The following is a 22,233-nucleotide window of genomic DNA, read 5'->3' as shown; positions in this document are numbered from 1 at the left end:
CATTTCTTAGAAAATGTTATCTGTCCCCCCCTCACCAAATCTACAAGCTGTGTGCATTTGAATCTAAAGGCTTGCTAAAGTTCTTGGGTTTCCCAACGTGCTTGATCTGAAAGGGATACGTGCAAAAAGACACCTTCAACACCTGTCCATTCACGCAAAACTAACCTGAACCAGACTTATCTACTTTAAATCACTGTTTTCAATAGACGTGACTTGTGCAGTACTTTTTGATACCGTCTTTGTGAATTCAGGTTACAGTACAATGTCACTGATGCACAGTCAGAGGAAAGCCCTTTAATGCTCATGCATTTGCACGACCACCTCGACATGTTATTCAAAGCACAAACAAAACATCCATTTGGAGCTTTTACTAAGTTTAACACAACTCTTGGGACTCTGCAACATTATATTGTACCTTAAACTGGCTCAAAGACAACTTAACATCTTCACGGTAAACTAGGCCACATTACGCAGCAAAAAGCGTCATGTTGACGTCACAGCTGTATCACATTTCTTTGGAGCAGCGTCCTAGATCCTGATACTGATTCCCAAGCACAAATTATAAGTGGAGTTCAGCCTCACCATCACATTATCAGTTACTGTACTGTATTGACGCAACACACACTCCGGACCAGTTTATTTATATATTACAGGAACAACATGGAGATACAGTGGACAGTTAAACCATCTTATACCAGCAAGCATTTATATTCAGGTTTGGTGTCGGTCTAGCTGATTGACTAGAATAGGCATGCTGTTTACCATTGAAACTTAGCAGGTAAATCTGGCTGCCCAAATTACTAGATAAGTTAGGTCTTACCTGAGTCCCTAAGCAGGCCATCATCATGTGTGTGAGGAGTTTGGCAGCGAACATGAGGAATCGAGAGCACAGTACATGAGACACAACGGCCAAGGCAAACCCTGTGGGTGAAAGAGACAGACAAATACTGGACAAAGTCTTGAGGACACAAGCAATGCATGATTTCTTGTCACATTACAGTGGGTTTTGTATCCCCTCAAGTATGTAGACAGGACTATAGTGAGTTTACCTGAGATACAAATGAAACCAGCAGCATAGAAGGCCTCGTTGAATGAAGCAAAACTTCCTGTCTCTGCATATGCTGTGTAGACGGACAGATGCGTACAGGCACACTCGACAAAATTCTGACTGTCGTCCACCACACGACAGAACTGACCATCAGACAGCCAGCTGGACAAGAGAAATCATACCAAAATGATCATGACAAGCTACTTATAATGCCAGATTTAAACTTGTAAACCAAAAACAGACTTTTTTTTTTTTTTTGAGTTTTGTTTTTTGTTTTGTTTAAAGGTGAAGTATGTAATTTCTATGCCACTAGTGACACTAAAAATCTTAATAATTGTTCTCCAATAATCATCAAACTTCCTATTCTACTTACGGAACAAATGCAGCGCCAGTTCCATTTTTTCCGTAAGTAGAATAGGGAAGGCATAGGATATAGAGCGTAAGCTTTTAGAAGAATACGAAAGTGCGGTTTTGGCGGAAGCACATGGAAGGCGATCATTTGTTTATATAAAGCATATACATTTACATTTTTTCTCAAAATGACCAATCGTTTCTCTAGATAAGACCCTTATTCCTCGTCTGGTATCGTTTAAAGCCCTTTGAAGCTGCACTGAAACTATAATTTTGACCTTCAACCGTTTGGAGGCCATTTAAGTCCACTATAAGGAGAATAATCCTGGAATTTTTTCATCAAAAACCTTAAAGGTGCCCTAGAACTTTTTTTTAAAAGATGTAATATAAGTCTAAGGTGTCCCCTGAATGTGTCTGTGAAGTTTCAGCTCAAAATACCCCATAGATTTTTTTTAAATTCATTTTTTTAACTGCCTATTTTGGGGCATAATTAGAAATGAGCCGATTCAGGGTGTGTGGCCCTTTAAATTCTCGTGCTCCACGCCCCAAGAGCTCGCGCTTGCCTTAAAGGTGCCCAAGAATGCTTTTTCACAAGATGTAATATAAATCTAAGGTGTCTCATGAACGTGTCTGTGAAGTTTCAGCTCAAAATACCCCATAGATTTTTTTTAATTCATTTTTTTAACTGCCTATTTTGGGGCATCATTAACTATGCACTGATTTACACTCAACGCCGCCCCTTTAAATGCTCACGCTCCCTGCCAAACGAGCTGTTGACTATATTACAGTGCATTTACAAAGTTCACACAGCTAATATAACCCTCAAATGGATCTTTACAAGATGTTCGTCATGCATGCTGTATGCATGCTTCGAATTATGTGAGTAAAGTATTTATTTGGATGTTAACGTTTTATTCAGAGTGAATTTGAGGCTATATGCTCTGTGGCTAACGGCTAATGCTACATTGTTGGAGAGATTTATAAAGAATGAAGTTGTGTTTATGCATTATACAGACTGCAAGTGTTTAAAAATGAAAATAGCGATGGCTCTTGTCTCTGTGAATACAGTAATAAACGATGGTAACTTTAACCACATTTAACAGTACATTAGCAACATGCTAACGAAACATTTAGAAAGACAATTCACAAATATCACTAAAAATATCATGTTATCATGGATCATGTCAGTTATTATTGCTCCATCTGCCATTTTTCGCTATTGTCCTTGCTTGCTTACCTAGTCTGATGATTCAGCTGTGCACAGATCCAGACGTTCTGCCCTTGTCTAATGACTTTCATCCAGACGTTAATACTGGCTGCCCTTGTGTAATGCCTCAATCATGGGCTGGCATATGCAAATATTGGGGGTGCACACCCCGACTGTTACGTAACAGTCGGTGTTATGTTGAGATTCGCCTGTTCTTCGGAGGTCTTTTAAACAAATGAGATTTATATAAGACGGAGGAAACAATGGAGTTTGAGACTCACTGTATGTCATTTCCATGTACTGAACTCTTGTTATTTAACTATGCCGAGGTAAATTCAATTTTTGAATCTAGGGCACCTTTAATTTCTTTTCGACTGAAGAAAGAAAGACGTGAACATCTTGGATAACAGGGTTAGGAATATAGGGTTAGGAAAGTGAACTAATCCTTTAAGATTAAGTTCAGTGCAACAGATTTTTTTTTTTTTTTTTTTTTTTTTCTGTGAGCAAACAGAAAGCTGTTAAATTGGATTTGGCTGTCTGTTAATCTAAATTAAACTTATGCAACACACCAACTTATCATTCCAAACAAACTCTCAACAAACTGCCAGCTATTAAGCTGTCACTAAGATAAGTTAACTGAAGGAATCGATTAGTCGCTCTAGGATGTCATTTACATCACAAGGAATCACAATTGCATAATAAATGGTTATGAAGTTGAGAAAAGGTCCCAAAGTTAATAGAACACATAATATTTGAAACATCTGTTATCTAAAACATAATTGTGAGAGCAATCTGTTTTACATCAACCCAAACCTGGAGAGAATACAGGGACAAATTGTACAGCTAATAGTCTTGCCTAAAAGCTGTGAAATGCCCTCTACAATGACTTCCTGGCGAAGAACACACCCTGTAGAATGCACAGAACTTTCTCAGTCACACACACACACAAGCATGTCCTAAAGAATGATAGAGACAGGCCTTAAAAGACTTCGTCATGGTAGGTCACAAACCCTGACCCTTAAAAACTCCACTGTACACACTGTCTGTCTCACCAATAAGTGTGAAATACATGGACAAGGTCAGAGCTTTATTGCCAGATGGTCTGTCAAGTTCATTTGGATGAGGAATTTCTTAGTAAATAGGCATGTAATCTCATATGTGTTTTCAAGTATGGATGAAGAGGTGGTTTATGTATCATTGCTGTATGTGATGTGTGTCGCACGTTTGTAAATACTAAAAGGGCTCTTAACTTTTTTAAAAATATTAAGTTGTGTCATGCAGAACTTAATTATAACAATATGCATGTATTTATGTTTCATAATTACCTCTCGGCAGCCTGATTCCAAAGCAGGCACAGAGATTGGCGAGGTTTTCCACGTCGATCTGGAGTGTGTATGCGGTAAACAACCTCTTGACCATCAGCGAGAGGTTTAGAGCCTCTGCCATTAAGACTGACTGAGAAAACCTGCAACAAACATGCATATAGATTATTCAAAATGGATTACCTATAAAAAAAACTGAGAGTTGTATTCAGTTTCCCAATTCCAAGTGAAAATAAAATCTCTATAATCACTATAAATGTTATATCTATAAGGAAACCACATAGATGATTTGTAAAGACACACAAACTGTCTAAAATCATAATGACACATTGAAAAAGAAAGGGAGACAACTTAAAATTTCCAACTCAACAGTGTCATCTGCTGGACACTTGCTTGAGCCTACTTGTCAAAAGCTACATTCACTTTTGTTTAATCAAACAAATACAAAAATAATACAGTGTTGATGTATTCAGGGATACAGTGAAACACTCTTTCACCTTGTCATTTAATGCGCTGGCTTTTGTGTTGGTGAGGAACCAGTGCTCAGTACTGTATTCTGTGAAGTGCACTTTACGGCAAGCGGATGGGGCCATGCTGTCGGCAGGAAGGGCTGGCACCTCCAGCAGGGTCTCAGGCAGAGTGAACGTGTCTGTGTTTTTGCCTGTAAATGTGTGGCCATTGATCTGAGTGGGGTACCAGTGGTGAGCAGCTATGGTGAAATACGGGCAAGTATCCAGTATGGTTGTGCCTCTGAATGGAGTATAGAGGAAATCAATGCATACAACAATGAGCTCAGGTAAAAACAAACAGAAAAAAGCCTATTAAATGGCAATAAATAGATCTAACCTCTTTTCCTTTGTCCCACACTCAGTGTCCGTGAGTAGGCTGAAGGCAAAACGCTCTGCCACTTCAGCGAGCTGGCTCAGTCCTCGAGTGTCCGCTCTGCTGGGGTTTGCCATGGCACACAGGAGGTCATAGGTCAAGCCGCGGCTGCTTTCTTTTAGAGGAGTCTGCTCAGCGTCATTTAGAATCTGTGAAGTAAGGTTAGGATAATTAAAAAGTTTGAAAACTTTAAGATTATTTATATACTTTACATTAACTTTACATTCAATAAAATGCAACATAATTTTTTAGAAATCAAATGCTTGGGTATTATCGGTGATTGCCAGTGCATTGCTAAGTGGTTGCTAGGGTATTCTGGGAGGTTGTTAGGATATTCTTGTCAATTGCTTAATTCAAAATGGGATTTTATTGCTTATTTTATCATTAGCCAGACAAAATAATTTTAATTTTAGTTATCCACCACAACATTTAATGTGAATAGAGAACTTCAAGCAAACAAGCTGCTTAAATGTTCAAATGTTTTTCCCAGTAATGAAATAATACAGATTACCTGAAAGACAAAGCCTTGTTGCCAAGAATAGAGATTGTTTTACACAGTGGAGCCATGTGGCTGCACATACAAGCATTGTACTCCCAAGATTTCTATGAACTACGAACTAAGGAACAAAAAGCATTGTGAAAGCTGTCTTAATTGATCTCTGGGGGCCAATATGTGGCCCCGCATTGTTCTTTAGACCGAAAGCAGACCAGCTGGATTTCCTGAACTGCTGTATTAAAAAAAAAAAAAAAAAAAAAAAAAAATTCTCAAGATCCAGCTGACTTGATAAGATGATAATTCTCACATCTATAAATCCAGATAAACATGTTTATAATTCATTGTATAAATCTATACACTACTGTTCAAAAGTTTTTGGTCTGTAAGATTTTATGTTTTTGAGAGAAGTTTCTTATGCTCACCAAGGCTGCATTTATTTGATTAAAATACAGTTAAAACAGTAAAATTCTGAAATATTATTACAATGTAGAATAGCTGTTTTCTAATTTAATATATTTGTAATGTACTGTAATGTATAATGTATGCCTTTGATGGTAAAGCTGAATTATATAGCTAACTTTTGGAGACTTTTTTTTTTTTTTCCTGAAATTTTGACCCTTAAGGTTTAGGTCAAACACACACACTTCCCTCATATGCTTACCTTGCTTAGTGCATCTAACACTGCTGTTAGTTGCTCTGGAGTGATGTCCTTACTAACTTTATTGATAAGTCCCTGCAGAACCCGATTGATGATGGTCTCATCCAGAGGCTGATGTAACTGGTCCAGCAGGGCCCATATTGCCTGAGCCTCCGAGTCCGAAACCAGGGTGACATTAGCCAGCCCAAATTCTGGGTGAACCCGTGCACCACCGGTGGCATCAGAAAGAACCACGCGAAACCGCTTGGGTGTTGGGTTGGAGGAACCGGTCCTTGGCGTAAGGGCCACGTCCAGACCGGCACTTCTTTGTCCAATCTCAAAAGTCAGGGTGCCCTCTGCCATGACGAAGTCCTGTCCTGCCACGGCAGGCCAAATCAGATTGGGTCCAATAGATTCTGCTTTCTGAAGCTCCTGTGAGAGTAGATGGCACACATTACACAATGAATACATTAATAGTCACTTTTCTGAGAACCTTCAAAGTAGCTGGACACATGGGCAGAGGTTGACAGAGGATGCGATTAAAAACTTTTTTAATTTTAAATCTGCAGAGATATGATTACATGTTGTTTTTTTCCTTTGAAGTATGTAACATACTGAAATTAAAAGCATTTCCTTGTGCCTAAATGTGAAACAGTAGGCAATAAAAACTGAAAAATGGAGGAAAGGAAAGGGTGTGCCAGATGGACAAAAAGAGCAAAAAAGCTGGCATGAGAAAGCATTCCCACAGACTGATGTATTTTGGGCGTAAAACTATATTCGACATGTCAAATCCTACTTTTCCAGATCCACTATGCAACCATATATATTGCCTTTGAAGTATCTTCTGGGAACTCAGTGGCCTAATTGCTCAGAGCTCTTATCTTCTCTACATTCATCATCTTAGCTCATGAATTTGACATCATCTCAGGCCTCTCATCACTAATGAGGTCACATTATGTAATAGGGTCAGAGAGGGGCATAGCCTGGGTAGTTGGACATGTAGCTGCTCTTTGATTACAGCCAACAAGCAATTAGTAAGAGTAACTGAATTTTCAGCAAAAAAAAAAAACAAGTGTAACAAGTAACACAGCATACGAGTTTGTAATGTAATATTTTGGTAGAACACACAAAATGGAGGAAGTACTGTATATGCATTCTCTATGCCTCCTTGCCTCTAGATCCTGCATGTTATTGTGCTTATTGCATATGTGACGATCCCGGCACTGTCGTTCGGGACGTGTTACTTGGTTGCCCTGACTCAACTTGATAGGCGTTTCATTGGGTGCACCTGCAGTTGCTGCTGTGGCGTTTCTTTAAAAAGAGACTGTTGGCAGTGCTAGGATGGGAATTTGGGTTTTGGAAGCTTTGTTTGAGTTTTCCTTTGTTTGGTTCTGTCTTTGCTTTGTTATTTGGGTTTTGCTTTTTCTTTGATACCCATGTTGTTTTGTTTTTACATCTTTCAACATCACAACATTACATTACAGATTCATTCAGACACCTTGCTTTACGCACTGATTAAACTGATGGTTAAATAAACATTTTTTCTTATTTTTGCGAATTAATTTGATTTAATAAAGCTTTTTCCTTCTTGACTTAATTATGGTCCTGTGTGCCCTTTTTGTTGCTTCCCTTAGAGCCAGGGGTTGTAACACATATTTATTGGTATTTTAAGAGAAGCTGCCATTTTAAAATGAATCTCACCTGCATGCGGTACTTCACAGATATAGCTGATGCTGTACTGGCATCCCTGTAGACCTGAAGACTGACACTTGTGGCTTTGAGGGTGACCACAGGTAGTCTGGAGCCTTGGGCAAAGTACACCAGCCCCCGTGGGTCATCACTCTCTAGCATGGTGACATTGGCAAAACGGGCAGTTTGGTTTATGGTGGCACCCTCACCCACTTTATAGACCTCCACCAGAAACCACACCTCATACTCTGGGTCCTGCAGTACACAGACCAAACGACAAGGAGCAAGATGATCAGAGAAGCTGTTAAGGTGGATTCCTTTTAATTGCCACATAAAAACAAGCATATTCAAAATGGACAGGAAGTTCTGAATAAGAAAAAGAAAAAATCAAAATAAAACAGGAAAAAAAAAAAAACACAAAACAAAACCACAACCAAAAACAAAACAAAGGATAAAAACAAAGACCAAAGGAAATCAAAACAAAACATTGATGAAAAACAAAACAAAACAAAACAAAACAAAACAAAACAAAACAAAACAAAACAAAACAAGACAAAACAAAACAAAACCTGAAAAATGTCATGCCAAGGTCTGGTAAGAAACACTTCTAAAAATGTGCAGCAGTAAAATATGATTTAAATATACCTTGTCTGGCCGGACTTCCAGCTTGAGGGCACAGATAACTTCTCCTTTCCTGCAGACAGATGTGCCCGAGGTCTGCTGCAGCTCTCTGGTCAGATTCACTCCATGACTGACCACTGAGTGAACTGTAGTGCTGAATGTGACCCGCCAAAACACCAACACATCTTCAAATGCTCTGGAAACATGGGGATTTTTTTTTTTTTTTTCCATGCATAAATACTGATTAACACTGATTTGCAGTATTGAAAACACAATATAATCTTAAACATTGATGATACCTGTTTTCCTGTCTTTGCAGAAAGAGTGTTGCTGTCCTGTTTCACTGAGTCCTCATCCAAGATCTGACCCGACTGAGAGCTCAAACTGAAGCCAACTATACCATTCTGAAGGTCACTCCCTGTAGCAGAGAAACATTAGTAGCTGAGCTCAAATATACACTACCATTCAAAAGATTGGAGTCTGTCTTTTTTCTTTCTTTCATTTTTTTTTTTAAGAAAATACTGTTTTTCAGCAAGGATGCATTAAATTGATTAAAAGTGTCCGTACAAACATTTACAACATAACAAAAGATTTGTATTTCAAATAAATGCTGTTCTTTTGAATTGTCTATTCATCAAATAATTTTTTTTTAAAATCACGATTTCCACAAACATATCAAGCAGCACAACTGTTTTCAACATTAATAATAATAATACATGTTTCTAGAGCACCAAATCAGCGTATTAGAATGATTTCTGAAGGATCATGTGACACTGAAGACTGGAGTAATGATGCTGAGAATTCAGCTTTGCATCACAGGAAAAATTACCTATTAAAATATATTAAAATTGTCACAATATTTCACAATATTACTGTATTTTTGATTAAATAAATGCAGACTTGGTAAGCATAAGATACCTTTAAACACGTAAAAAAAAAAAAAATAATAAAAGATTTTACAGTCCCCAAAATTTTGAACAGTAATGTACAGTATTAAAGAAAAAAAATATCAAAATCAAGGGCTCAACAATAAGTATGGCCAGTTTAAAGTGTCAATCGCTTGCTCATCGGGCCAGTGCCGCAGTCCATACATATTATGTTTATGTTTAACGTTTCTTGATCATGTACTGTACATGCGTTTCCTTTCAAATGTATACAGTTTCCAATGATGTACTGAAAAATGTTATTGTGTATTTGGCTGATTTAAATAGGTAACCAAAGTAACATTACCTAGCCTGCTAAAATAGACAAGGCTTTGTAAAATCTGAAAGAATGATTTGTCTCAAAAGCATCAATTAGAACAAACTAAAATTATCCATTTTGCACAATATAGCATTTTTTTTGTTTTTTTGTTTTTTTGTTTTCTTCACACGCATACAGAAATTCTAAAAAAATAAGTTTATACGTTTGGTGGTGGAGTCAGTGAAACTTTTGGCAGGAAAAGTAAAAAACACTAAGGCAGAAAAAAAACAAAAAAAACAAAATCTGTAATGACAGTAAGGTTCTCACCCAGAATAATGATTTTGGCAAAGGAAGTGAACCCCAGTTCATCTGGCACACTGACAATCTGTGCTCCACCTTCTGCCTCGCTGAGGTAGATAAAGAAGGCCTCCTGCCCCTCAGGCTCCTGATCATTCAGTATGAGGACACTGACCTCCACCTCGTTCTGTCCCTCCAACAACGTGACAGTTTGGGTCTCCAAGGCAAAGTCCTCCCCCTCCAAGGCCCATGTGCCATTATGCTCCTGATGAAACTGGGCTGCATCCCCTTCTGAGGTTCTGAGTCCTGAATAAGCCCTGATTTTGGCACTCACCACTCCTGTAAACCCTACCGACCTACGTACTCTTAAGGCAAGCTTCTGTTGGGGCGCACCTTCCTGACTGTCTTCAGAAATACTTATTATCGCTGGTCCTATGCTCAGAAATCCACTAACAACATCGTTACCACGAATGGTAACTGTAGCAACACTATACTGAGACACAATGCGAGGCTGAGCTGCGATCGAAGGCAAACTGGTGCTGAGAACAAGCACGCTGGTTAAGTTCACATAAAAATTCTCATCTGGTTCAGTTAGGGAATCATCTAGAATGGACAGTCGAATGGCAGCTGATGTTTGGCGGGAATCAAACAGAAGCTGCCCGTCTGCTACCGGTGCAAAGTCCTTATCGGGTTGGGCAGTGCCAGGCCATGTCTTGTAGGAGATGCTGGAGCGGTTGCTGCGAAAGCCGTAGAGGCGCTGGACGTAGAGGGTGATGGTCTGCACGTCCTCCTCAATTACCAGCTGCCGAGAATCAGGATGAAACTGATACAATCCTAATGGCTCCACCTCAGCTACTGTGTAACCAATCCTAAACACACCACATATACATCAAACCATCCAGATACCAATGAGAATAAAGAGAAAGGGTTTTTTTTTTCTTTTTTTTTTTTTTACCTGAGACGGGCTCCACCAGGTGACTCCGACTCTACAGAGGTCAGGTAAATGGCATGTGCTGAGACAACTGACATGTTATTAACAGCACTAAGAGAGATCACTTCACTCCTCTGACCATGGGCAAGCATTACTGTGCCTTCAGATAAAGAGAAAAAGAAGAACATCAGATTCAGACAAATATTGTGTTAGTTCATAATTTCTGGATTTAGATATATATATTAAGTCATTTCTCTCTCTAAGCCAAACCTGATCTTGGTGAAATGTCTCCTGGCTGGTAGCCTGGTGGAGTTTGGCCAGGAGGGAACCCAGAGCTCCATTGGACGGTTACGTTCCCATATAAGCCTGTTCGTGTCACCAGCGCCTCACACTGGCCACTCTCTATATCTGAGACTCGAAGTGCCACAGAGGCAAATCCAACCTACAGCACAGGAAGAGAAACAGCAAAAAGATTAAGTTTCAGTACAAACAGTGATAAATAATTTACATTAGATTATGTCTACTATAATGATGCATTAAAAGATTTTGCATTGTGGCATTATTTTCATAATCCACAAATTTTTGTCATTATATTGTGAAAAAGTAGGGTAGTATTAATTGTACTGGTTTTAATGTATGCTTATTTTCTTAGTTGAATATATACTAATTTCTTCAGTATTTTGTCTTTAAAACACTGTAAAAAACTTTAACATGACCATACCATGTTTTATTTATTTATTTTTTATAGCTTTTAAGTGGTATCATTGCAGACACCAAAATAGTATATATACATTATATATAGCCACAACTACAACTGATGTAATATCTGGATAAGACAATATTGGCAAACCACCAATTCAGCTTATTAGAGGCACACTATGTAGTTTTTCTCCACTAGAGGTTGCCTATTCAAAACAAAGGTGTAGCCTGATGACACAGAGATTGAGCGTGGATTCTTGGGAGATGTCGTCTTCACCTCACAGCCGGTGGAAAAGAATCGGGACTGGACTCGGGCAGAAATCATGTTCATGGATGAGATTATTAACGTTAATGTAGTATGAAACAGAGCAGGGCTGTTTGCTCGGCAGCTACTATGAGACACTTGTTGCACACTGCAGTAAGAAATTAGTCATGGTAAAACATGGTACTCGCAGTAAATCAAGAAAGCGAGATTTAGATGATAAGAACATCTGATAAAAATTATGTTTTCTGTCTATAAATATATACAAAAAGTTGTTCCTTTATCTAATAAAATATATAAGGTGTTTCCATGGTTATTATAGAATAAAACAGGAAATCGAGGGTAACGCAGGTATGATGTCATTAATAGGCGATGCGCCGGACATGGTCCGTGTCCTATGTAAAATGACTTTTTTTCTCTGGATTTAAACATTCTTGGAAACATCTGGGATAATGTAAGTACACAAGTCAACAAAACATATATAACTGTGTTCTAGTGGTTTTTTGGATATCTGAATACAAAAATCCTACATATTGTGCCTTTAATTACTTGTGTGCCATTTGGTGGTAATATTAGAACAGTGTTTTATGCAATATTCAACCTCAGCATTAGCTGCCACTTCAGGAACAGAAACAACAGCCAGCTTTGATTCCAGTTGAATTCTGGGAGGTGAACTGAGCAGGGGACCAATTAGAGTCACATCCGTCAGCTCAACGCTGAAGTTAAAGCCTGTCACAAAGAACACCTGTAGTGGACACATTCAAAACATCAATATAGACCTTATTAAGGTTGACAAGCTTCTTAAAGTCATTTAAAATCTTATACCAAATTCAATAAAGACAATAAATCACACACCTGGCTACTAAATGGCACTCTAACGCTGGCCTCTCGTTCTCCGTCCTTCACCAGTATGTTCCCAGTGAGCGTGTCCTCTGTAAAACTCTGCCCAGGCGTGGTAAATCTGATTCTGTATCCCACACTGGCATTGCCAAATGCTCCTGCCAGCCTGTTAACACTGATAATGAGTTGTCTACTTCGGTCCGCCACGTTAACAACCACTGACTGGTTTTGAGAATAAAGGACAAACACCCCGTGGGGTTCGTCATTGGCGCGGACTTTTAAACGGGTACTGCTGCGGTTTTTATCCAACTCTGCGCCACCCTCCACAGAGATTAGTCGGAGGACATACGTTTCCTCCAACTCAGGCACAGAGTCGGGGAGCAGGGTGAGGACTATCTCTGTCACACGCTGTCCTGCCAGGATAGTGACAGAACCCTGCAGGGCAGCAAAGTCTCCTGATGTGTCTGCATCACTGAGGATTTCCCAGAAAACCTGGGGGAACAAACAATTATGGGGCTTGAAATCATTATATTAACATAGAATAGAATAACATATAGAATAATACATAAACAATTACAATACTACTACACTTCTGTTCAAAAGTTTGGGGTTGGAGAGATTTTTAAAATGTTTTTGAAAGAAGTCTCTTATGCTCACTAAAGCTGCATTTATTTGTTCAAAAATTCTGAAAAACTGTAATATTGTGAAATATTAACACAATTTAAAGTAACTGTTTTCTATTTTAATATATTTTATGTAATTTATTCCTGTGATGGTGTTACATATTCCCTGGCTTTGTGTTTCATCTGTTTTGTTAATTGGACTTTTATTTTACCTTGTTTCTGTTCCTGTTTTCTGTCCTGTGTGCCATTTTTGTCCTTTGTAGTTTTTCTAGCTGATTAGTTCTGTGATCATTCACAGGTCTGTCTTGCTTGCCTATTACTCATCTTGTGTTCCTTGTCGAGTATTGTCCTACACAGATGTACGTTTGGTGCTGTTGTGGTTTTGCTATTATGTTTACTTTGTTATTAAATTCTTTTGCCTATGGATCCAGCTCTACCTCTAACCCAGTGTTACAGATGGTTAAAAAAAAAACTCTTACTGACCCCAAACTTTCAAACGGTAGTGTTTGTATATATTATGCTTTATGTTATGCTTATATATATATATATATATATATATATATATATATATATATATATATATATATATATATATATATATATATAATTTTTTTTTTCTTACTGTGATGTTTCCCATAACACCCTCTCTACGTGTGATAAGGAGTGATATTTTGAGCGGCCCTTCGCTGTCAGAAGGCTCACTGTAAATGCGCTCTTTCAGGTCCTGTTCTGTGAACTGTACTATGCCATTGGGGTCTCCAAACTTCTCAATCTGGAAAATGAACACATTATACACAATTGCTAAAATTGCTGTTTTTACAGTTTTATCCTCTGTTTTTTTTTTTTTTTAAAGGTTATCACTCTTGGGTGCTGAGCAGGACGTACCGTGAGTGTGACAGATCCAGCTCTGGGGTCAATGCCCATCTCTCCAGAGAGGATACTAAGCAGGACAATAAATTTCTCTGTGACCTCCACCTCACCGTGAGGCAGGATCTTCAGCTCAATGCTCTGTACACCCCCTTCCCCATCTCTGAAACTGAATGTCCCGTTCACTGGTTCACCAATGTCTGTGTTTACTAATGGTAAAACCTCATTTGAGTTTGGACCTAAAATCTGCCATAATACCTGAAGAATAGAAATAAAACAAGCACATATCAGAGGAACCCTTTGAATATGTGGTGATTCCTTTAAAACAGTACAGAAAGCATGTAAATATCATTAAAATAATCTTGCCTACTGTCATTTATAAATATTGTAAAATACTGTTTTGAGACTTGTCACTTATTTTCATTAAATTTAATTAAATTGCACTGTTTAACTCTTAAAAAATCTTTAATAAAAATCTACATTAAAGTAACACAAATTGAACATAAAAAAAAAAAAACATGTTCAAAGTATTGATCCACCAAAATATTCTACTATCCTCATTTACCACAATATTAATTACATACAAATCAATAGAAACAACCAGTTCAGGGTCTGTCTGTCCTCTAAGTGCTTCCCCGCATATAAAAAAACAGATATTTTATGGATATGGAATCAGAAGTGTGAGATCATAGTCTAGACGGGGCTCACCGTGGCATTTCCCAGCAGCCCGTCTGCTCTCTCTACAAACAGGGTCAGTCTGAGGGTACTGTTGGGGTTTGGAATGGTGATGGCGCTTTGGTTGATGAATCGTACCACACCATTTGGCGAGTCACTTTTGGCAATTGTAACTCGTGCAATTAGTTGAGCTCCAAGTATGGCACCTCCTGTGGCACCAGTGAGTTGCATCTCAAATATCTCATTAACTTCACTGTGGGAAGAAAAAATAAAAAAATAAATAAAAATAAACATAATTAAATGAAACATGATAGTTCACAAAACATACACTCATTGATAATAAAATTTTTAACAAATCCAATGAAAGCACAAATACCAATGAAAGTTAATAACCCCATCCTTACCTCTCTGTGTCGTCCACAATGGAGACATTGATATATCTGATGGTTTGGCCATGCTGAAAGGTGATGGAGCCATTGAGCAGAATGTAATCTGAATCAGGTTGAGCAGTCAAACCTTTGGAGATAAACTCTGCTGTGATCTGCCCATAGGATCCAATACGCCTCAGTACAGGGATGGACAGAATTCCTACATCTTCCTCAACTGTGACAATTGGAAACAATTGGAAAGACTGACAACAAATATTTATGTGTATCATACACATTTGCATACCATTGTAATTTGATATTATTTATATACTATTACAGTATTTATTAATTCATTTTAATTTTGGCTAAATTTTAGTTTATTTTTAAAAGGTTAAAGTTCTTTGTTTTGTCATTAGGTGTTCAAGCACATAGCACTGAAACCTTACTGTAATTGTTAAAAATTCCAAGGATAAGCAGTCTCCCACAAAAGTGATCTTGAAAACTTTGAGGGATGGTAGTACCCACACCATCTACAACGTCACCAAGGCTCGCCCCAATCAGCCTGATGGTGGCGCTACAGCAGTCAAAAGTATGTAATGGTTCATATCTCCTAAAGCCGGGCACACATTTAACGACTAGCTAAAACATTCTCATTGCTCAACACACAATGACTGTTTCCTGCGACTGAAGCAGATTTATACTTAGACACAAGATTTGAACTTGAACTGTAATCGCAGACTGAACGCAACTGGCTCTGACTGGACACATTTGAGTGTGATCAGTCATAAGTATCAATTTACATTCATAATCGGCCTTACAATCATTAAGTGTGTCCTCGGCTTAAACTGTTCATCAATTCTTGCAGACTCAAGTGTCATATATCATTTTTGGGTAATTTTTTGAGAAACCTACTTTTACGAACAAGCCCTAGGTTTTTTTGAATTTGAATTCACACCTGCAACGGGATTCCAAAACGTGCAAAGTGGGCATGGCCACTTTTACTAAAATGGCTATCCCTCTTGAACAGAATGAGATAATTCCGTACACCTATGTACGGGCTCAGTCTGTGGTCGCGAGAATAAGGACGCAGCGACTAGCCACTTAATGATGCTATAAAATGAAAAAAAAAACAAAAAACAAAAAAACATGAAAATGGCTATAGCTACGCAACAGTTAGTCCGATGGACTTGAAAACTGGCATGCGGTGTCTTTGTCCAAGTTGCCGCGATTGTATATGAGGACATTCACGTATCTCAAAAAAACACGGCCGGCGTCGACCAATAACTTTAGAGCGGCTGTTAGACAAGGTTAACGGAGGCAGATCGGAACAAAACTCGCTGGACCTGTTTGACTCATGGCCCTAGAGGTCTGTGAGAAATTCGAAACAAATCGGCAACTTTGCCTCTAGGCCGCTGTCAATTGAATCGTTTTTTAAATATTGGAGATTATTTCAAAAACCTACTTTCACAAACTAATCCTAGGTTTTTGGCTCAACCTCGATAACTGTTAAAAAGCTTTAAACCATTTCCATAGTAAATTGCCTGTTTTGGCTGTAAATGGTCCATGATCTAGGTGGTTACAGACTTGCTAAATAAAACATAATACCTTTTTACGTATATGCTTAAAGGCCTTAAAGCGCTTGAACCTAGTTAATTGCTGCTCACAGATTTTTCTTTTTTTTTTTTTTACATATTTCTATTTTGCTTTAATTTATATAATTTATATGTGACCTGATCCAGCAAAATGAGTCACAGTGACCCAAATTTCAAAATTGAGATTTTGGTATCAGTGGAAAGATGAGACAATAAGCTTTAAAATGATATCCTAGTCAAAGTCATACCTTGAATAGTTTTAAAGATATACCCATTTGAATTATGGTCGTCTGCCCTCTTTTTCAAATTGAAAACCTGAGAAAAACGCTTTTAAAGTTTTTTGCCCGTTTTTTTTTTTTTTGTTGATATCTTTCAAAATCCATTGCATTAAAAGGGATAAACTATTTATTTTACAGCTTAATATGACCAAAGACATTTTTATATATATAAATGCTAAACCAGGCTGAAGCTCAAATTATTTGAAAGTATTTATTTGAATTAACACTTTAAGACCTGAAGGCTTTTTTAGTTTTTTTTTTTTGTTTGTTTTGTTTTTTTTTTTTTCCTGAGCGACACACACAAAAGTAAAGACTCATAACTCCAAAACTCTAGCAAGGAGAGTCAAAAGGTAGGTATCATTTGATAGAAAACATTTTAAATTTTAAGAAAATATAAATTACATTACATTTGGAAATTGTCTTGCTGAGAAACAGCTGATAAAAGACACAAATATATATACTTTTTTTAAAATAATTTTTCTTTTTTTTATTTGACATGGAATAACTCAGGAACACAATAAGATCGCTAAAAAATTCTTTTTTTGGTGATGCTCTCCTATATGTGTGCTGCATCTGGTTCAAATTTCTTGGTGATAGCATAAAGAATAGTTTGAAAAACTGTTGTTCATTTTTTCCGCAGCCAGGTGGCGCCAACGGGCGGTAAACTCCGGTTTAGAGGTGCTTCTCAGCACTCCTTAGGAGTTTTTCAAAATGGTTAGATGCATTAAAAAGATGAGATTCTAAGCTTTAAAATGATATCTATTATGTGTTATTCCACGTTGGAAAACAAACATGGATGGGTCCGGGAACATTGGATACACACTGCATCCCGGAGAGATGAGAGACATGTTTTTAGCCAAGTATGTTAAATAATTTCGTGAGTAATATCTTGTGATCAACGCAATATATTATATTGATTTTGGATTCGTTTTAATCTTGAGAGTCTGCTTTAAATATTGATGTGCCATTTTTATGATCTGTGCATTTTTCATGAAGTTATGAGCATGTGAAATATACATACTTGTATTCAGTTAGCTGCTGTGCTATTTTTGTTGTAAACGCATATTACTCAGACTCATTAGAGGGTGAAAACAACAACAGAAGCATGTTGGAGGCTTGATATGAAAGTTTAAAGTCTTTGGTTTTGTATGCAAAAAGAATTTTTGTGCTACCTATATGGATTCAATTTTTATTGGCTTTTAAAGAGAGACACGCAAATGGGAGTTTTATTTTATAAGGCGCGCTAGTCTGACAGGAGGATGGCTGGACCGATCGCGTGCCTGTCAGTCGAAACGGGGCTTCCCATTGTTAAAAATCAGCATTTAGGTCAGTATGTTTACATTTCTAAGCTTTTTGATTGGTTCTATACAACGTGTAACACCATATTTGTAGAGCAGAGATAATGACGTTTCAGGGGATACTGGGAAATGCTCATAAGTGACGAGAGGAGTTGAGAAGTTCATTTCCAGCGAATTTAGTAAAACCATGTCAAATTTAATAGCCATTTAAATACCTTTACTCAATTATCTGGACTACGAAACTTTGGGAGATTATTTTTGAAAGTCTGTTCTTTGAAATTAGCTTAAAAAAAAAAATTGATTTTTTCATTGTTTTTCCACATTATCGGCCCATATCTTAAAATAGAACGTTGCGACTTCCGACTCATTTCGCCAGATCGGGTCACATATTATATGTTTAGTTAACAATAACAACACTATCACATACACATCAATATGCATTGTAATTAAGATTATTTGAAGGTGTAATGTAATTCTTTAGATGTTAAAATTATTTCTATTTTCTATCTTAATATGAAGAGACAACTTTAAAGTAAACTATTTCGCAAAATAAACATCTGTCTTTCATACTGTACTCGATAGTGATGCCTAAATTCACTTGTAACATTAAAAACTATTAATTTTATTTCTTGTTAAATTTTTTTTTTACTATTATTAATGATTTAATATTGGCCATTTATCATTAATGTCCATATCATGAAAATAATGGCCAGAAGTTTACCTGTAAATTTATAAGCACAGGAACTTTCTCTTCAATAAAAAAGGTAATAAAAAAATAGTAAATCACAAAACAGCTTAAAAAAGAGAGAGAGAGGAATAAAAGTACCAGTGATGTTGACATATTTGGGGTCAAACTCCAGAATCCCCTCAGCGTTGTCATTTTTCTGGATAATCACCATGAGGGAGGACAGATTGCCAATAGCTGGAGGCTGGTCAATCTGTAGGCCATACTCTCTCACCGTAAAATCCATTGAACTGAAAATAAGAGGGAAAAAAAATAGATTTTCAGCATACTGTACATAAAAGTATATAGCTAGTACTATTCCAAGCTATTGCATGATTTGGGTTTCACATAGCAGGCTGAACTCTACCTGGCATTTAGTAGCTCTACTAGAGTAATGTTGAGGAAAAACTCCTCTGGTCCTTCTGGAAGGTCATCATCAAGTATAGTCAGTGTGATGACCTTTGAACTCTCCCCAGGCCTGAATAGCAGCCGACCAGAGGACTGTCCAAAATCTTGTCCGCTGATTGCAGTTCTGCCTTCCGTGTGGTAACTAACCCACACACTATCAAACAGACCCATTGAACGAACAATGGTCACATTTACCTGGTAAGAGACAAGACACTGTTGGAGAAACTACCTTTGAGTATGGCTTCACAGATATCTTCATTACCTCTGAACTGCTCAATTATACTCAATAAGCACTAAAAACATAAGTCTTTCATAAAGAAAACTTTCCAGTGTTTTTTGGATCAATGGTTGCTAGGCTATTGCTTTATGGAAGTTTAAAAACATTTTCAATGACTTTCCCAGTCAAGGGGAACAGGCAGGAGCACATAGTCCCCTGGTTGCGGTTTGTATCTCAGCAGTGGTAATGTCATGTAAGGGGTCTCACAGCTCTGTCCTCCTCAGTGGCACGCAAAGAGGCTTGAGAGAAGGAGAAGAGCCCATGGGGAAGGTCACTGGCAGCCATGGTGATGGTGGCAAGCTGTCTGTCAGGGTTAATTGCTGAGCCCGGGGTTAGAGAGCTCAGTCTTAGCTGATATACATGTCTTTCTTCCGGGATCTCATCATCTAGCGCCTATAGAAACAGGAAATGGGAATCAATTTTATTTTGAGTGTCAAGATGGTTTACATTTTTACAGTTTACAGGGGAAATGTTAAGCTGGCTCAAGACAGTGATCCAGGGGATATGCTGCACTTAAAATATACATTTTAAAATTAATATGTAATTGTATTCTGACATGTCTGGAGGTTATTTAAATATCAAGACTGTGCAAAGTGGCCCCAGTAGTGTATCTATACTACTGTTCAAAGGTAAGGGTCAGTGAAATTTTTTATTATTGTTTTTAAGAAATTAGTACTTTTATTCAACAAGGATGCATTAAATAGATCAAACGTGTCAGTAAAGGTGTTTGTAATGTTACAAAAGATTTATATTTCATAAAAATGCTTTAAAAAAAAAACAAAAACAAAAAAACGTTCTATTCAAAGAATCCTGAAAAAAAAAAAAAATAATAATAATTGTTTTCCACAAAAAATGTTAAGCAGCACAACTGTTTTGAACATTGATAATAATAACACGTTTCTTGAGCACCAAATAAGCATATTAGAATGATTTCTGAAGTGACAGTGAAGATTGGAGTAATGATGCTGAAAATTCAGCTTGGTTAAATGAATGTTATTTTAAAATATATTAACATAGAAAACAGTTATTTTAAATTGTAATAATATTTCACAATATTACTGTTTCCATTGTATTTTTGTTCAAATAAATATAGCATTGATGAGCATAAGAGACTTCTTTCAAAAACATTAAAAATCTTAGTGTATATTACTCAGCAGTTTTACCTTCAGCTGAATTGTAGCAGCAGATTGGCGGTCTTTCATAATAACTTTGCCAGAGGTCTTCTCAAACTCTGTATCTGCAGCTGCGCTGATGTTCCAGAAGATCTCAATCTCACCAAAGATGCCAGGACCTCTTACAAGACTGCAATTGATAGGGCACAATCTGTCTTCAGATGGGGTGTTTGGAAAATCTGTTTTGCTTTTTTTGTTTGCCATTTCTGTTTAGTCACACTAATAGTGCATCAATTAAAAATCCAGTAACCTCTTTTGGTTGGAGAAGAATTTTACCTGACCAGAGCTGTTCCATTGTAAATGTCTCTTGGTTCACCAATCAGTATGTTCCTGCTGGAATCAGCTATTCCAACAGTTCCCAGGGCACCCACATCAGCTTGAATAACAACTGTAGCAACACCTGATGGAAAGAAAAGCACATAAATTATGACTTTGAACACTACCTGTCAAAAATGTAGACACATGATATACAGTATACTTGATAATGGTAATATATTGTCAAACCTCTAACTGGATCAATTACTGGCTCATTCTTTGGAGAAATAAGCTGGATGGTGAATCTCTCCTCTCCTTCCAGGACGGCATCAGCCAAAGCCTGAATCACCAGAGTCTTCTTTGACTCAGTCTAGGAACGATAAAACCATTTAACAACTGTGAGTATCTCACCGTGGCACAAGTGAAAGTGCTGTTTAATTAATTAAAGGCAATACTCATATTCATATTTACCAGCCATACCTACCCCATTAAAAGTGAAAGTTCCATTGTAAGGGCTTAGGTCATTTCTGCCCTCTTCCTGCAGAAGCCAGATCAAATGCACCACTCCCTCGCCTCCTGAGCTACGCACAACAGCCAGTGTAGCTATGGAAGCAGGGTCATTTAGGAACTGAGGCTCAGACACAGAGACCTGAGAAAAGATAAAAATCTTTTCAATCAAGATGATTATGACTTTGATAAAATAAGAACAAAGGTATCCAAGCAAATTATTTTTCTGTCAATAGTGACAATTGAGAAGTTAAACTACGTAAGTACAAGGTTACATCTTATCAAACAAAGAATAACCTACTTTATATACATATAAATTATTATATACATATAATATATAAATACATATATTATATAGTATACAATTTACTTTGCCATTATTACAGTAATACCCCAGAGATTCAGAAAGCATTTCAGAAAAAATATAATTATAATATGTAAGTTCATGCAAATATCATGACAAAGACAAAAAATGCTAATGTTGGACTAATATTGATAGATATTATTAGTAAATTTACCATTAGCTCCTCAAACCCAAACCGACCAAAAGGTGAATCATTGGCCGGGATGCTGACTACCACAGACGTCTCGTCCCCCAACCTGGCACCCCCGATGACTCGAACCAGTTTGACTATAAACGTCTCTGTGGACTCCACAATTGTGTCATCAATAATGGTGATCTCAATATAAGCCACTGTCTGGAAAATAAATAAATAAAGGTTCAC

General features: G+C 37.4%; 1 protein-coding gene across 1 annotated transcript in view; it reads right to left on the bottom strand.

Moving 5' to 3' along the window:
* The window catches only part of adgrv1 (adhesion G protein-coupled receptor V1), a 178,303-nt gene that overhangs the window by 72,044 nt on the left and 84,026 nt on the right, over window positions 1-22,233 (bottom strand). The window contains 27 exon segments of the mRNA XM_048189162.1: window positions 821-921; window positions 1,050-1,210; window positions 3,932-4,071; window positions 4,426-4,678; window positions 4,775-4,959; window positions 5,968-6,375; window positions 7,645-7,887; window positions 8,278-8,449; window positions 8,553-8,593; window positions 8,595-8,671; window positions 9,763-10,601; window positions 10,688-10,823; window positions 10,934-11,105; window positions 12,226-12,369; window positions 12,480-12,956; window positions 13,710-13,859; window positions 13,973-14,212; window positions 14,663-14,882; window positions 15,034-15,232; window positions 18,992-19,140; window positions 19,257-19,492; window positions 19,782-19,967; window positions 20,738-20,876; window positions 21,023-21,146; window positions 21,251-21,371; window positions 21,486-21,650; window positions 22,027-22,206. Of these exon segments, the coding sequence (XP_048045119.1) occupies window positions 821-921; window positions 1,050-1,210; window positions 3,932-4,071; window positions 4,426-4,678; window positions 4,775-4,959; window positions 5,968-6,375; window positions 7,645-7,887; window positions 8,278-8,449; window positions 8,553-8,593; window positions 8,595-8,671; window positions 9,763-10,601; window positions 10,688-10,823; window positions 10,934-11,105; window positions 12,226-12,369; window positions 12,480-12,956; window positions 13,710-13,859; window positions 13,973-14,212; window positions 14,663-14,882; window positions 15,034-15,232; window positions 18,992-19,140; window positions 19,257-19,492; window positions 19,782-19,967; window positions 20,738-20,876; window positions 21,023-21,146; window positions 21,251-21,371; window positions 21,486-21,650; window positions 22,027-22,206 (5,658 nt within the window).

The sequence above is a fragment of the Megalobrama amblycephala genome, linkage group LG4 (genome assembly GCF_018812025.1).
Source record: "Megalobrama amblycephala isolate DHTTF-2021 linkage group LG4, ASM1881202v1, whole genome shotgun sequence".
Classification (NCBI taxonomy): domain Eukaryota; kingdom Metazoa; phylum Chordata; class Actinopteri; order Cypriniformes; family Xenocyprididae; genus Megalobrama; species Megalobrama amblycephala.
This window is presented reverse-complemented; position numbering and strand designations above follow the sequence as displayed.